Consider the following 16,864-nt stretch of genomic DNA (forward strand, 5'->3'; position numbering starts at 1 on the left):
CGGGCCGATTTTTTTTTACCGGACTTGCGGTGTTGTGTGGCTTACAAGTGTACATGCACTGGATATACTTGTCCGTCGACGAAGCCATACAACATCGCAAAAAACGGTCCGTTCTCCGGTGAAAACAACGGACGTCTACAAGCGGCCTATGAGAGCTATGCTTGGAGTGGAATCATTTGCGGTAGGTAGTTCCATTGGTTGTTCTATTGCGTTTATTTTTTGATCTTGTTCCTTTGCAAGGGCTGAAAGTGCTTACTGCTACTGCAAAAGGAACAAAGGCGAACAAATAAACGCAGTTCTTCCTTCACCTCTTGTGAAGGAACTAGGGCGAAAAAAACGCAATAGTTCTTTCGAAAGAACAGCTAAATGAACTACAGCGAATAATCCCTTGGAATTTCTTGCGCAATAGAATCCGATCCGGAATACGGGAATTCGTCGAAGAACTAAAGTCGCCGACATAGCTGGAAAGATATACAAGTTGAAGTGGCATTGGGTGAGCCAAGCTCGAAGGACAGATAGCCGTTAGTGAAAAAGTCCTCGAGTTGCGACAACAAACCGGAAGACGAAGCTTTACCAGGTCTCCCTCTAGGTGGACTGACGACATCGTGAGAGTTTCTGGCAACCGATGGATACAAGTGGCATTTGTTCAGCAGTGGACGTCCGACTGATGATGTTTATCATCACCATCATCATCATCTCAGCCGAAAGACGGCCACTGCTGGACATAGGCCACCCCCAATGATGATGATGAAATGAGCTTACTGAAGGAGTTGAGTCCGTTTTCCTCCACAGCCCTTCAATCAAATCCACCTGTATACTTACCAGGTTGTTCTGACTTCCAGGTCAGCATACCCACTGTCGCCAGACAGCTGGCACCGCGTGTCAGTCAGCCGCGCGGGGAGGAGGGCGGCGCTGCGCGTGCGCGCCACCTCGCCACGAGACGTCACTGATGCCACCAGGTAACGCCATCAGATCACCACCTGCCACCCCATAGTATTTAGGGTGTCGTAGTCCGGTAGGACTTGGGAATCTTAATAGTTTTACACCTATAATCATCATCATCATCATCAGCCTTTGTTCGTCCACTGCTGGACATAGGCCTCTCCCATGGCACGCCACTGAGCACGATCCTCGGCTACTCTCATCCAGCTCTTGCCAGCCGCCCTGCGAAGATCAACGCTCCACCGAGTCTGAGGACGTCCTACGCTACGTTTGCGTTTACACCTATAATAACACACATGTATTAACTTACTTAAAATTAAAATTATATCCATACTAATATTATAAATTCCAGTGTGTGTGTTTGTATGTTTGTCCGTCTTTCACGTCGAAACGGAGCGACGGATCGACGTAATTTTTGGCATAAAGATAATTGTTATGTGGCATAGCCGTGAAACATCCTGTATGTTAATAGAAGTAGATTCGTTGCATACCCGTAGCTATCATTATAAGGTCGTAGGTGAGCAAAGTAGTTCATTGTTATGGACCTCCGCAACGTAACGCCTGTTTCAATAAATCCCACAACACCGCTGTTTCCAGGTCGGTGACGTCTCACGGCGCGGCGCGGCGGCTGTCGCTGCGCCAGCCGCTGCTGCTGGGCGGCGCCCCCCACCCCCCCCCCGCGGCTAGCACTACGCGCCAGCTTCAGCGGATGCGTGCGACAGGTGCGTCCACTCTCCATTCACCAATGAAAGTTTTCACAGAGGCGAAATATCACTAGATGGCGTTAGTGTCGTGAGGTTCGTTTGACGTTTGACGTTTAAGATTGGTTTTTGGAGTATTTTTGTATTTTTTATTTCAACTCCGAATTTGTTACTTTTACGGTCATCCCGTGAAATCCATATCGAAAATATAAACTGAAACATATGCACAGAAAAACCAGAAAAGAGACCAGCGCTGGGAATTGAACCCAGGTCCTCAGCGCATTCCGTGCTGCGTGCTGTACCCACACCACCACTGGACTGGAGTACAGACAGAAATTTCTCCTATGCATCACATATCTCAGCTTTTTTGTTTGTTTGACGTTTGCTTGCGATTAGCTCATTTTGGTTATTTATCCAATCACGAACAAACGTCAAACGGACCTCTAGCGCCATCTAGAGATATTTCGCCTCTGTGAAGACCCTCATTGTGGAATCACTTCCATCAGCAGTGTTTCTGAATAACTATGACATTGGAGCTTTCAAGCCATAGCCAAGCATAGCAAAGCCGATAGGTTAGAGAACCTGACTATGAAGCTTGAGGTCCCGGGTTCGATTCCCGGTCAGGGCAGAAATTTGTATGTAATACGAATGTTTGTTCTCGGGTCTTGGGTTTGTAATGTGTATTTCAGTATCTATTTATCTATAATTTGAGTCGCTTAACTTCAAACTCGGGTAAATCCTATTCTGATTTTTTAAGTTTTGGTATTTAAAAAAAGGTAAAAAACAAGTTTTGTTACAATTTTATCGGTTAAGTATAATTCCGTGTGGTTTTTGAGAAAAATACAGTTAAAATTATAATATTATATCAAAGTCCGATAAATCCATTTGTCATTTTTTTTTCAAATGCAAATAAGTCCATCCAAGCCAATCAGCGAAAGAAGTTTCTTTTTTTTTTCTTTTTTTTTGATAGTTTTTTTTTTCAAAGCTACAATTCAGAATCCAGATCTGTTACATAAATCAAAATTATACAAATCCACACTGAGTTTTTTGAAAGATAGATAAATTGCAATCGATTATATCAAATGAAGATAAACCCAATCAACATTTTATTTGTTGTAAGGTATGGACGGTTTTAATGCTGAATTTGCCGAACAGGATCGATTTTTTTAATGCTTTAGCCATAATAAAAAAATACTGCCTTTCAAATCACCGAATTAACGTTATTATCACTTTTTTCAATTATCTCCCAAATGGTTGTGGTCATCTGAGTGCGAGACGCATCCCACAGTTAAATATAACTGAAAGCTATATTCCAGCTGGTGATAAACGACGAGGAACTGTCGGTGGTGGCGGCGGCGCTAGGTGGCGTCAACGTCGACAACTGCGAGGATCCCAGCAACGACACGTGCAAGTGAGTTGAACAATACAACCGCTAGGGTGACGACACGCTGTAACATGGCAAACCTCCGCGGTGCGCAACTGGCCGCTTACAGAAGAAAAAAAATCTAAATTCTAAATTATTGATACTCTTTTGTTTTTTCCTGTGATTGGCTCTACTATTTGGCAAGGCGTAAGCCGAAACTTGATTTTCTTTACAAGAAAATATTAATTATTTACTCGGTGATAGCTATTTCACTGACTACTACTTGTAATATAAGGGCTGCCACTATTGCAGCCCTTCCTTTTTCCTGCTGAATCCTAATCATCATCTCCACTTCCTCTCCGTTCTGCTGCCTCGGAGCAGATCGCCGTCGCGACTGGACGCTTCGAGGCTACCTCAACACCCTGCCCTGTTTCCCTACCTATCCTACAAGTCTCAGGCCAGTGTTTTTTTTAATTTATCTACAAGAGCAGTGCTGACTGAAATAATTGTATATATTTTTCTTTTGTATTATATTTTATTTTGTAACCACACGCCTTTTCATTTCTCCGACCGGCTAGCCGGTAACAACGCACGAGTCTAATACCCGAGTAATCCCATCCCATTAATTATAAAAATAATATAATACTAACCCGAATTGTTGATATGGGGACAAAGACCGCCAAACTCAAGTGGGACTGGGCTGGTCATGTCTGCCGGATGCATCCGGATCATTGGGCCAAAATCACCACTGGTTGGGTTCCAAGAGACGAGCACCGGAGAAGAGGTAGGCCTAAAAGAAGGTGGCGGGACGATTGGGAGTGATTCCAGCCGGACTGGCAAGTTGGCAACATTGTGCCGAAGCCAGATACGAGTGGAAGGAGAAAGGGGAGGCCTTTGCCCAGCAGTGGGACACTGTATAGGCAATTTAAAAAAAATACTTCAGTTTTGACGATATCCTGAATGAACAGATTATCTTGTTGATGTATTTGAAATGGATTTTTTTTGTTTCGACGTATTATTTCGAGTTGTCTAGGTATTTTCCTTTTGTATTTAATGACAGTAAATCTAAAGAGTACCTTTTTCAGGGAAAAACGCTGCAAAGAAACAATCATCCACGTACCTTATCCAAAAAACGTGTCCGAAAACGAAATCCACCACACAATAGTGCCTAAGAAGGGGCTCAAACCGAAATTCCACAAAATAAAGCCAAAGAAGTCACATCACAGTGACAAGTTAAAGAAAAATAAATATTATAAGAAGCATGAGTACCTGAAAGAAAGGAGCAATGACGTGGTGACCGGGGATCCCGTGTATGACGGACAGACATACATGCAGGTGAAATACTTGGACGCGAGCGAGATCAACTGGGGTGATACGAACACATACCCAAGTTTTAGCGGGAAGGACAGCTTCATACATATTGATGATGAGGAGACTATGAAGAGGTAAGTACTCCTAGAATAAGTAATAAGTAGAAAATATAAAATTATAGTTCATATAAAATTTATTATTAATAATAATTCATAATTATGTCGTAAATTATAAAATATGCAGACAATGGTACTGGATTATTATAACGTTTATTTAAACGCAACATGTCTTGTTTGTCTGTTCGTTCGTGTCATAATATTTTTGATGATAAAATGATGAAAAAAAATAGGTTTCCAAAAGATAAGTAAATTTTTGAGACTTATTTTGTTTTGACTGCACAAATTGGTACGTAGGTACAGTCAATGTCATAAATAAGTGATCTCTCCGGCGGAAACGGAGCCTATAAGTTTAATTTTCACCATTTCACCATCTTGTCTGCGGCATGCGCCATTTGACCGTCATCATGCCCGCAGGCTCCTGAGCTACACGCTGGACATCAACATCCGGTTCCGGTCGGAGACGCCGGACGGGCTGCTGGTGTGGTCGGGCCGCGCCGCGCGTCCTCCCGGAGACTTCCTCTCACTCGCCATCGAGCAGTCCGTGCTCGTGCTCAGGTACTGCTTGTTATCGCCGAGGGCGGTAACATGCGACGATGAGATGAGAAAGTTGGGAATATGGCAAAGGACTTACGTGAGATGAGCTGGCGTCGTACAGCGGTAACGCCGCGAGATGGAGATGAGCTGATGAAAGTCCTTCTATGAGGATAGAGCTGGACTGTCGTAACTGCACTGTTCACTGCCACGACTAGTTTGACCGGCCGGTACGCGGAAGCGAGCGAGTGATCACTCGTCTTCCGGTGACGGCGTTAATGTTAGTCGTCACGCTTGGCGGGAACAACTTATTTGATCTTAATAAATGCATTGGTAACTAAAATGGCTATGCTTTGTTTCCAGGTACGACTTGGGCAGCGGAGAAGTGGTGATCATCGCCAACCACACCAAAGTCGATGATGGCTTGTGGCACAGAGCACGGGCCACGAGGTAATAATCTTGTTTACTTAATTGACTTGAAACTGATAGACAGAATCCAGAACACCACGCTGCGCTGTTAGCTTGTTATAGTGGCAATGGGCGGGCCATAGAAAGTACGATCGCGGAGCAGGAAGAATTTCGCGCAATGACCTTTAATACTTGTCTCTGCCACTCCCGCGTGAATATTTGACGTCGCATTCGTACATATTCATGTGTGAGAGCGCGAAGGCAAATATTTACGCGAAACATAATAAAAGGTCATTGTACGAAATTCTTTGTGCTCCGCGACCGGACTTTAGCACGGAGACCGTTGGAGCCGAAAAGTTCTCGCGGATCGGTAAACGCAGCTTAGGACTTTCACCAATGAGATGGATGGATGACCTGGCTAAAGCCAGGATTCACGGTGGATACAGGCCCAGGGCCTGATGTACCCACAGGCTAATAAGGCTAGAGCCTAGGGCGCAAGGACCAAGGGGGCGGTTGGCGCGAAGCTAAGCTGAGTGTTACTCTGATGAGAGTACCTACGTACGATAGTGGGATAGGTACGTGGATTGAGTCACTTTTCACCCGCTGAACCGATTTTGACGAAGGTACGACGTAAGGTACTTTTTATCCCGGATAGATAAATGCATAGTTTTGCGAGATAGAATAAGCGAATTCTACGCAGACAGAGTCGCGGGCAACACCTAGTTAATTATAAAGCACATTGTTTGTAGATCCTAATAAATAATTTTATGTTGTCTAGGAACAGACAAGCGGGTGTGCTAGAAGTGGATGGTCTAGGGTCAGTCGGAAAGATCTCTCCCGGCAAGCTGAAGCAACTTAACACCGAGAATGGACTTTATATAGGTAAATTTGTTTTCTTTTTAATTAAAAATACTTTCTTTAAGGTATAGTTAACTCAGTCCCTGACAAGCGTAGTACAGGTACCATCAGCCAAATATGTGGTAACGTCTACCACCCTAAAGTTGATAATCGTTTGTATGTCATAAAGCAATAATGCCAAGCGACGTGATAATTATTTAAACCACATTTAAACTATTTTTTGACGTTTCTTTGGAATTCAAATCTGTCGGAAAAAAATGATCAATCGTGTTTCCTAATAGAATGAAAAAATATAATTTATTACAATTTTATTCACATAATTTACCTGCTTTGCCTAAGAAAAATTTTAAAGAAAAGAAAAATTGGCAACAATCGAATGCCTGTTCGAAAAGTTTTGGGCCATCATTACATTTCTAACTTTGGTTTTGAGGACATCATTAAACAGATAAAACTACTATCATCAAAATGGCGATGACATATCTGTTTAGTGCTGTCCTCAAAACTAAAATTAGAAATTTAATGATGGTCAAAAACTTGGAAATCTGTCGTCTCAACATTACTTTTTGTGACTTTTGGCAAGGCGCTTATCTAACTGCATTAAATCTGTCAGTTAAATTCTAATCAAACTTATTTCTTTACAGGTGGACTCCCATCAATAGAGATGAACTCGATGGGCAAGTACAAGAGCGGCCTTGTTGGCTGCGTCTCTCAAATATCTCTGAGCGGTGACTTTGACATCCCTCTCTCGCTGTCCAAACTGCCCCATACAATCACGAATAACGTGGGACGCTGCACGCCATAACACCGCTCCCTTCGTTCACGCCGTTTGATTCCATTCGGTTGAATGAATGGATCCGGTTGAACGAATGGTGCTGCTCATTTTGAGCGGCAAGTTCGCTCAGTCGGAGTCTCGTTCAATTAAAATAGGTGATTTGTTCATTTGCGGTGAAGTGAAACAGTTCGTTCTATTTTTGAATACTTGGTTTTAATATATAAATGGCTAACAAATACTACCAGTAGATATACATATATACCACCAGGCGTTGTATTGCTTTGATATAACAATTAAAATTAATAGATGTAGATTGTTTGGAATAAATGAACTGTTTTATTTCACCAAACTTTAGGATATAGGTGTATTTAGTTTTTGCATACTTTGATCAGAAATACCGTAATTGTAACTTTGTCAAAACTAGCCGTTCAATGAATGACCAATACACTTTAAAGTTAACTCCGCACATATCAATGTAAAAATAATTTTCGGAGGCAATAAATAACAATATCATACCATCATTTTTTTATAACGAATTACAATTATAATAGAGAAATGTCTGTTTTTGACACGAGTGGAATATTTATAAATAAAATACTGAATAGTCAATTTAGAATAAGTGGCCGATACTTATTTATGGATAACAATGTCCTTCCACTGTATACTTTCGAATAAAATAACTATTTTTTCTTTCGTTCATTCTTCAAATTTTATTTCTCCATGTGGAATGGGGTAACTTTTCAAAGTGCTTTACTATCTAGTAGATATAAAAAAAAAACTATTTGTAATGTTAACTAAATAAAATTCTAGTCGTACGAGTGGTTTGCACGCATTTTTTTATTTCATTTACACATTTTTAATACTCGGTTGAACTAGCCAATCACAAAAATTTGTTACGATGTGAGTGTATTTTATAAATAGATAAATAAGTATACATAGCGTTTGTATATCGGAAAATTTTCATATGAGCGTGGTTTTAGAAAAATGTAAGTAGTCAATGAAGCCATAGCGGTCAGGAGTTATCGATATACCTGTAGAAGTTGTTGGAAAACAACAAAGATGGCGCTACTGTGGCAGTTCTAACGTCTAGCGCCATCTAGAGATTTCGCGGAGAATTGGAACTAAAGTTACATTTCCCTTTAGCTTTGTTTGATTCGATTGGCGAGCGTATTTTCTTTGTAACACATTGATTTGCTTACGTTGGTCCCTGTAGCACCGCTCTAGTAAATAGCATAGATTAATATATTGTGTAGAATAACTTTATATGCGCTTTACAAAATGTTTAATTAGTGATTATCTTTTGACGCAAGAATACGTTCACTGACGCATTCGGTTATTCTTGTGCCGCAGACGCATGTGTGTTAAATGTCTGGGGAGATACTACGAAATTCATAAATCGATAGTTCGTATCGTACCGTCCCTCTCACTCTCGTATTAAATAATATTAGCGTCAGCGGGACGGCAACATACGAAGTTCGAATTTCGCACTTCGTAGTATAGGGCCTGTTACTGAAATTGGGAATGAGAAAAAGCATAATAAAAGTAATAAACACTTTTGAAAATAAAAATATTGTGTTTAACGACGCTATCTACCGGGTGTGGCCTGTAACACGAGGAAAAAATTAAAACATAGATCGTCCTCGTCAAACTAAACAACATTAGTTCAGCGACTTTTAAAAATAATGGATTCTTTGAGTTTTCCTTTTTTCATCCAAATTAAATACCTACTGTTATCAATGTACACCATCCTAGAACACAACTGACGTCGCCTGTCACGCTACAAACATCAAGCATTTTGCTTTACATTGCTTCTTCGAATAAAATTTAAAGTGAAATAAAAATTAAAAAAACTAATCATTTTCAAAAGTCGCTGAACTAATTGTTCAGTTTGAGGGGTATGATCTGTTTTAATTATTTGCTCATATTACAGGCCGCACCCGGTATAAACACAAACCGCCTATGAAACCTATAGAGCAAAAGCAATCAAGAAATGCTTTTCTAATTTAAATTGGTTCACTATTTTTATTTTATTATACAATGTATTTGAATTTATGCTTCGCGACGGTTGGTACCTATGAACTAGAACCCTTGCTACTCTGTGACAGGTACAGTGGCGGAATGAAAAAGTTGACCAGTTTTTAAATAAATTCGTCTACAGGTTGCAAGCACATGTTACCTTCTTGAATGACATTATTACGGAATATGTCATACTCGGTCGATAAAGCAGTTATACTGTGCAAGCAAAAGCAGACCGAAGTGGTCAACTTTTTCATTCCGCGACTGTACTTACAAGATAGCTATATATGTGCGACACATGTATGTTATTGTGCATTTTTTTTAATGTGCGTCAGATTTGAATCTACTATCTTGCGTCACAATTTAATCAAAGAGCTATCTATTTTTACCCTTTCACATATAGGTTCAGTCAATTATATATTTCACAGGGTGTGAAAAATTATTTACAAATACATATCTTAATTACGGTCTCGGTTATTTTTGTCATTTCTGTCATTATTTTGTGTGGCTGTACAATAATTTGACTGCATATCAGTTATTGTCCTAATTGTATTAAAAACGTTACTATAATTTAATAATAAAAAAATTATGAAGTATTTTTTGTAGCATGTGTGCCATGTATGTATTTAATTTAAAACATAACAAAAATCCGCAAATAAAAATAGATTTTTTAAAACACTGATGTAGGACGGCTGTTACCTATCAGAATAACGACTGCTTTTACCAATGTTTTGTACCTGTACGGTTTAAAGTTAATTTTGACTAAAACTATAACGTAGTCATACTTGTGACATATTACAAATAGCTTGATTAGAGTTAGTTTTGTATGTGAGACCTGTCCGATGTATTATACGCCGTTATTTGTACAAAATTATATCAATAAAATATAATAAAAATGTGAATGAAATTTTTCATTATAAATTTACTTATTCTTTTTAGGGTTCCGTTACCAAAATGGCAAAAACAGAACCCTTATAGTTTCGCCATGTCTGTCTGTCAGTCCGTCCGTCTGTTCGTCTGTCCATCCGCGGCATTGCTCCGAGACTCAATTCGATGCAATCAATGCTGGAAAGCTGTAATTTTGCACGGATATAATGTAGCAACTACGCAGACAAAATGGTAAGAAAAAATTTTTTTAGGAACCGTTCCATAGACGTACAGTGGGGGTGTTTTTTTCTCGACTAACCTCGATGAGTCGATGAGTCTCTGGCTCTCTGCCCGCCATGTGACTGGTAAATGCTCTAAGTCAGTGATTCACAAACTGCGGGTGATCAATCAAATCCTTATCCCAGGTAAAAGTATTCCGTCCGATCAGACCTAGATGGCGCTAATAGTATCAACAATAAATTATAATTCTCTGTTTCTACGGCAATTGAAAAAAAAACTATGGGCAATCTTTCGCATCTCTCAATGTTATTCTAAAACATAATACAATTGGGTGAGGCCGAGTTTTTTGCCAAAAAAATATAATCTAACTGTCCGCCACATTTTTTTTAACATAATGCTTATAAGTACATATATTTCAACTATATCATTGTAACTATTCCCTAAGAAATGGTGAACCGCAGCCACTGAAGATGTTTAAATAAATGCATAAACTTGGAAAGTTATATATTTTTTTAAATAAGTTCCGTAAACTGCTTCAACTTTGCCCTCTGGCCCCAACATTGCCTGATTCGATTTAGAGTCGAAACTTAACCCCTAGGTTTTAATTGGGGGCCAGAGGGCAAAGTTTAAGCTGTATACGGAACTTATTTAAAAAAAATTATAACTTTCCAAGTTTATGCATTTATTTAAACATCTTCAGTGGCTTTTTGGCAAAAAACTCGGTCTCACCCAATTGTATTATGTTTTAGAATAACATTGAGAGCTGCGAAAGATTGCCCATAGTTTTTTTTCAATTGCCGTAGAAACAGAGAATTATAATTTATTGTTGATACTAGCGCCATCTAGGTCTGATCGGACGGAATACTTTTACCTGGGATAAGGATTTGATTGATCACCCGCAGTTTGTGAATCACTGACTTAGAGCATTTACTAGTCACATGGCGGGCAGAGAGCCAGAGGCTCATCGACGCCGGCAGGATTATTTTCAGGAATTTGAATTTGCACATAGGGCGGTGTATTTATCTTTCATTCTGTATCTAAGTGAAGAAAAATAAATGTATTTTCCTTCACGCCAGAGGGGTTCAAGTGCACTTCCTTACACCCCCTCCTTGTGGCAGAGTGGTAGTCACTAAAAATAATGACAAATTATGTTATGGATGTCAATTGGCAGTGGTCATTGCTTTCTATCAGGTGACCCGCCTGCTCGTTTTCCCTCCATCATGATATAAAAACGCTTCTACAAATTCACTGCATTATTTGCTGCATTAGCTGTAGACATTAGTGTTAAAAAGATAAAAGGACGCTTAGCTTAACTTCAAACCGCAAATAATAACCTTCGCTATTCCCATTCACTCGTTCATCATTCACTTGTCACAGGTGAGTCTCGTCACCGCACCGCAACGCAACAGCAACACCATTCACTCAGTCGCGTTAAGTCGTCCATTCAGGTCGGCTGTTTGTCGTTTCTTAAAAAGTTAAACTCGTATTTTAAACTTTGGAACTATCGTGTTTTGTTTTTTTTTTTACTAATTTGTTACTAGCCAGCTCTACATTAAAGTGACTGTGTTAACGTTTATACTATTTTGAAATTTCGAACGTGCTAATTCCAATAAGAGTCCCATTGGCTGCAGTTTTTTGTTTAAACTCAACAAAAAGTTCGGTATCCAGTGTTCCGTGTGAAAAGTTTTGTGTGATATTAGTCATTTAGTTCACGAACAGTGTTGAAATTTACTGTTTAGTGTTTGGTCGCGTACTACGGGCGAATACTGAATACTAAACCAGCCTTGTCCAACCGGTTTCCGTAAGTACCTCATAGAAAGTAAGCTTAAAATATTTTTACGAGTTTGGCGCGTGCCTTTATAACCAGTAATTTGTGATAATATTACAATAAAAACATCATTATTTTAACGTCTTGTACTTCTTAATTGAAACAGTTATAATAGTTAACCGTTACAAATTATGTAGTCAACATTTTATGCATGCATTTTAATTAAATTTAACCTTCACCGAAATTCTAAAAGTGCGCGTTTTTGAGTGAATGAAAAATTGTGAATGAATGATTTCGTGCGATTTGTTTATTAATTAAGGTCACTTATTTTTATTGGTATCTGAAGGTTTATTTTAATGCACACTCGCATAAATATTCACGACTTTATGACAACATTCACAACTAGCTTAGTTCCTACCAGAAAATGAGGAAACATAAATGTTGATAGTTTTTTAATGTCTAATTAACTAATATTAAAATTTACAAACTGATTAGAATGGTAATGTTAAAATTGAGAAACTATATTTATCCCGCGGCTGTTTCGTGGATTAATAAAATATCGTGGTAAGCTCTCTATACCGTGGGAATTAAAAAAAAACCCTAGTTTGTGCACCTCTATAACCCTAAAGAAATATTTTTGCCAGATTTCAAATGTCCAATGTTTTTTTTTTAATAATGGTTTAGTTAGACTGTGTGTCTGCCAGACATTCTGTCAGTCAGGTTATGCTTTTATAGGTAGGTACTAGTTACAGATGATTGATTTCGTATTAGTTTATCGTATTGTTGATAGTGTTTTGATAATTTTGACAGAACATGTGACAGAACATGGAAAAAGAAAAAATATGTACTTAACACAAAACACAAATTGGTCCCAATTCCGCATGCCGCCTTTAACCCTTAGATGCATATGGTATCAAAAATGATACCATAGGCTTTTTTGTTATTTTTAACCGACTTCAAAAAAGGAGGAGGTTCTATGTTCCAATGTTTGTATTTTTTCTCATAATAAAATCTAATTGTTTTAATTGGTTTTATTATAAGACTGTATCTACCTTATTCTGTTTTGCAAGCAGAATACAATTTTAACTAAGTAAAATTTGCATGGAGTATCAAAAATAATATAATTAAAATGGTGTTTTCTAACCATTTTTCGTAATTATTTTCGACGGAAAATATTAAATCTTGCAGCTAAGGGTTAAGGACGGCGCTGGTCTACCTTTGTTCATCATATTATGGGGAAGTAGTAAATCCGACTCGTAATACTTTTAAAAAACAAACACGAACACTAATTTAATTTTGTCTTACAAACATTAGGTCACAATCGTGGTGTAGTATACTAACCACCCAACCAGGTGAACAGAGTGGTTTGTCGGTTGGTAATACATCGTAAATGTGACCTACTTCTTTTCTTAACACATACTTTATCACACTCTGCCCAAACTCGTTGCAAGGGTTACATTCTTGATTTCTTAATCTGAAACCAATTCCAGTTTAAATCAGGCTGTGCTTAAATAATTGCGCGATTAAATACCAATGTTGTTTGACCAGATGTTAATTCGGGTTGTAAAAGACAGAATTTCATTTCGTAAAATAAATATTGACCAATGATTCAACTATGAATAATATCATGATTACGTCATTGTCTTAAACGGTCTTAACTTAAGATTATGTTAAGCGTGATCAAGTGTTTTTAAATGAAATAAAAGAAATGTGAAACAAATTAAGTCGTGCTTGTTGATTGTAACACTACTTATTTCCATTTTTATCCTAAGTAACTACATTGTGTACATAGGTACATATATACGTACGTTGTGTACACCTATCTCTATAGGTGTACACAACGTACCTATATATGTACCGACAAAATTTCAAGTCAATTCGATGAAGTGAGTCTCATTATGTATCGGTGTGAACCAGTGTGAACCTATAATAGGGAAAAACATATATTTCTAGGTATGTACGTGTATTTTTCTTATGTGTATATTTATGTAAAAAATGGTCCGTTTATCCTACGTTTGTAGTGTCTTCTCTTATGTTTCTGATTTCCTTTCAATCGCTCAAAGGTTAACTGGAAGAGATTGTTTTAAGGATAAGTCCACCTTTGCACATCTCCTCTTGTTAACTTAATTTTATAATGTTATATACTGTCAAAAGCATGTATAAATATAAATATATCCTTTATGCCACTAAACATATTTTGTTTGACGCTATGGCTGTATATATATTTTTGCATTCGACTGTATAACGAGTTACAACAAATTATAGGATACCATAAACGGGACTTATCACGCTATTTTTACACGAGTAATATTTACCTCGACGTTTCGGCAACGTTAGAGTTGCCGTGGTCACGAGTAGACTGAAGTGTGGGGTGTCAAGTCTGCCTAGCATCGCGAGTTCTTCGAACTACCCGCACTTGATCACTAATAGTGACGGCACTCGTATCACGAACTACCCGCACTTGGTCACTTTTATTAGTCACCCTATCACACCGACACACAACACTAACAACGTCCGATCGTCCCTGCGAACATTCATCCCCGACGCCGACACTTATTAATAACAGGATTCCACGCAGATGAAAGCTTATACCCATCATCCAGTCCAGAATTTTGGGATTGTGAAGCTCAATCCAGTGGTTTGGCCCTGACTCCAACAAATGCTCGGCTATGGCTGACTTGTTTACCTGGCGATTTTTAACAGCTGCAATGTGTTCCTTGACCCTCTCAGCTATTGTTCTTTTCGTCTGTCCGATATAGGGGAACTACCACAACTACAATCAACCCTATAAACACCCGGTGTTTGGAAGGGAACGACATTCTTGGGTGTCCTGATATGCCTCGCGACTTTGGACAAAGGCGTGTACACCACCTTGATGGAATACTTACCTAAAACGGCTCCAACTTTAGGCATATATGCAGGCATATATGCAGGCTGTGTAGCTACATCAGGATATTTGGTTCTACGTTTCCTTCTGGGCTGCCATTTATTCACCACATATCCGTTACGCTTTAGTACCTCCTGAACATGTCTCAACTCGTCTTCAACAAATTCAGGGTCACACAAATCAAATGCCCTATTTTGTAATGAACTCGCAACGGATTGGAGATGTCTGGGATGGTGGTGAGACACGCGTTCAAATATCTATCTGTGTGCGTTGGCTTCCTGTAGACGGTATGTGCCAAAGAACCATCCGCTCTCGCCATTACCTTCACATCAAGGAAAGCTAATGAATGTCCCTCTTCCAACTCATAAGTAAAACTAATCTTCGTATGAATCGAATTGAGATATGCCAGAAACTGTTCCACTTCAGGTTTCCCACCTTTCATAACGCATATTTAACGCATTTTATGGTATTTTGACTATGAGTGAGAATCACGAAAGTTTGAAACGTTATAAATTATAGGATATAAGAAGAAATGATTATTTCGTATTACAAATACATACATATGTATAATACTACATTACTAAACAATATGAAAATCCACATTCAAAATCTTTATACGCAGTTAGCTACTACCGACCGGTCAAACAAGATTGTATGTTTATTATGACTCGTGTTATGAACGCATTCTACAAAGAGCTGAACATGTTTCGTTGCACTTGACGGTATTCCCAAAAACTGTGTCATTGACATGTCGAATTGTGGCGAGACGAAGTAGGGCTGCTACAAAAGAAGCTGTTGAAAATAAATTTAAAGTTTAAGGGCCTGTTTCATCATCCATTGATTAATTTTATTTGACGGATAAATGTGATGCCGTCTATTCGAACAAAACAAACAGAGACGGCATCACATTTATCCGTCAAATAAATTTAATCAATGGATGATGAAACAGGGGGTTAGGGTTAGTCTTGTATTTGCGTTGCTTGCTAGGTAAGTAACATACATACTTATATATTTTTGAAGCTCTAAACTATCGAGAAATGAGAGAGATATTCCCCTTCTCCTCTCCTTCCTTCTTCTCCATTCTTTTGAGCTTCAAAAAGCACTTTTTTTAAACCTTTTTCGTATCTTTTCGTCTCGCTGACGCTTATAATTATTTAATACGAGAGTGAGAGGCATCACACAATATGAACTTCGATTTTTGGATTTCGTAAAAGCCCTCCCTGTATCATAAAACATTTTTGTATAAAGTGGAGTTGCTACCACCATCTTGCCCGCTAATCCTGCCGTGAAGCAGCAGTGCTTGCACTGTTGTGTTTCGGCGTGGAGAGTAAGACAGCCGGTGAAATTACTGGCACTTGAGGTATCCCATCTTAGGCCTCTAGGTTGGCAAGGCATCTGCAATACCCCTGGTGTTGCAGATGTTTATGGGCGGTGGTGATCTCTTACCATCAGGAGACCCACTTGCTCGTTTGCCATCCAGTCAAATAAAAAAAATAAAAATTATAAAAAATAAGTGGCAACCCTACAGTTAAATAACCTTCGTGCTCCCGCGCATTTACCGCACCACCGCACTTGTCACTGCTGTCGTTATGTTTTTGTCGTTTGCATTGTGCACACAAATACCAGAGCAAAGAAACAATAGACTTATCGCATAAGCCCTTGAATAGCCTAGATTCCAAGTTTTTTTTCCATTTATAAAAGTGTACATAATAAATATAATTATTATATTAAATAGCGAGCGAAAGCCTAGTTGCCTGCCTGCCTGCCTACCTGCCTAGCCAATCGCGTGTCGACTCAGCCTTCTATATAATAACTATAGTGACTCTGAGAGCTGTAGACCTTACGAATCTGCGTTGTACGTCTCTAGTAAACATTTAACTGATAAAAAAAATCATACAGATAAATTATCGAATTTTTTCACATAATTTCACGACGCCACGAAGTTTTCCGAACGCAGCTCATCCGAACTAGATTCTTCTTGAAATCCTCTATTTACCTACCTAACCCTAAACTACTATAATATGACCATTGATCATTAGGCAGATACTTACTAAAGTCTCCCATCGCTACAACCCGCCACT

The 16,864-nt window shown here is 38.8% G+C and overlaps 2 protein-coding genes across 2 annotated transcripts in view; both read left to right on the top strand.

The window, feature by feature from the left end:
* SP2353 (EGF like, fibronectin type III and laminin G domains protein pikachurin) overlaps positions 1–7,704 on the top strand; it is a 218,509-nt gene extending 210,805 nt beyond the window's left edge. The window contains 9 exon segments of the mRNA XM_074105099.1: positions 843–959; positions 1,540–1,614; positions 1,616–1,664; positions 2,960–3,054; positions 4,092–4,451; positions 4,851–4,991; positions 5,331–5,417; positions 6,154–6,257; positions 6,875–7,704. Coding sequence (XP_073961200.1) covers positions 843–959; positions 1,540–1,614; positions 1,616–1,664; positions 2,960–3,054; positions 4,092–4,451; positions 4,851–4,991; positions 5,331–5,417; positions 6,154–6,257; positions 6,875–7,035 — 1,189 coding nt within the window. The 3' untranslated portion in view covers positions 7,036–7,704.
* A 3,826-nt stretch (positions 7,705–11,530) lies between these two features.
* LOC141440260 (putative ferric-chelate reductase 1 homolog) overlaps positions 11,531–16,864 on the top strand; it is a 54,575-nt gene continuing 49,241 nt past the window's right edge. The window contains exon 1 of the mRNA XM_074104726.1: positions 11,531–11,929. The gene's annotated coding sequence lies outside the window, so the exon portion shown is untranslated. The remainder of the gene's footprint in view (positions 11,930–16,864) is intronic.

Source organism: Choristoneura fumiferana, chromosome 22 (genome assembly GCF_025370935.1).
Source record: "Choristoneura fumiferana chromosome 22, NRCan_CFum_1, whole genome shotgun sequence".
NCBI lineage: Eukaryota > Metazoa > Arthropoda > Insecta > Lepidoptera > Tortricidae > Choristoneura > Choristoneura fumiferana.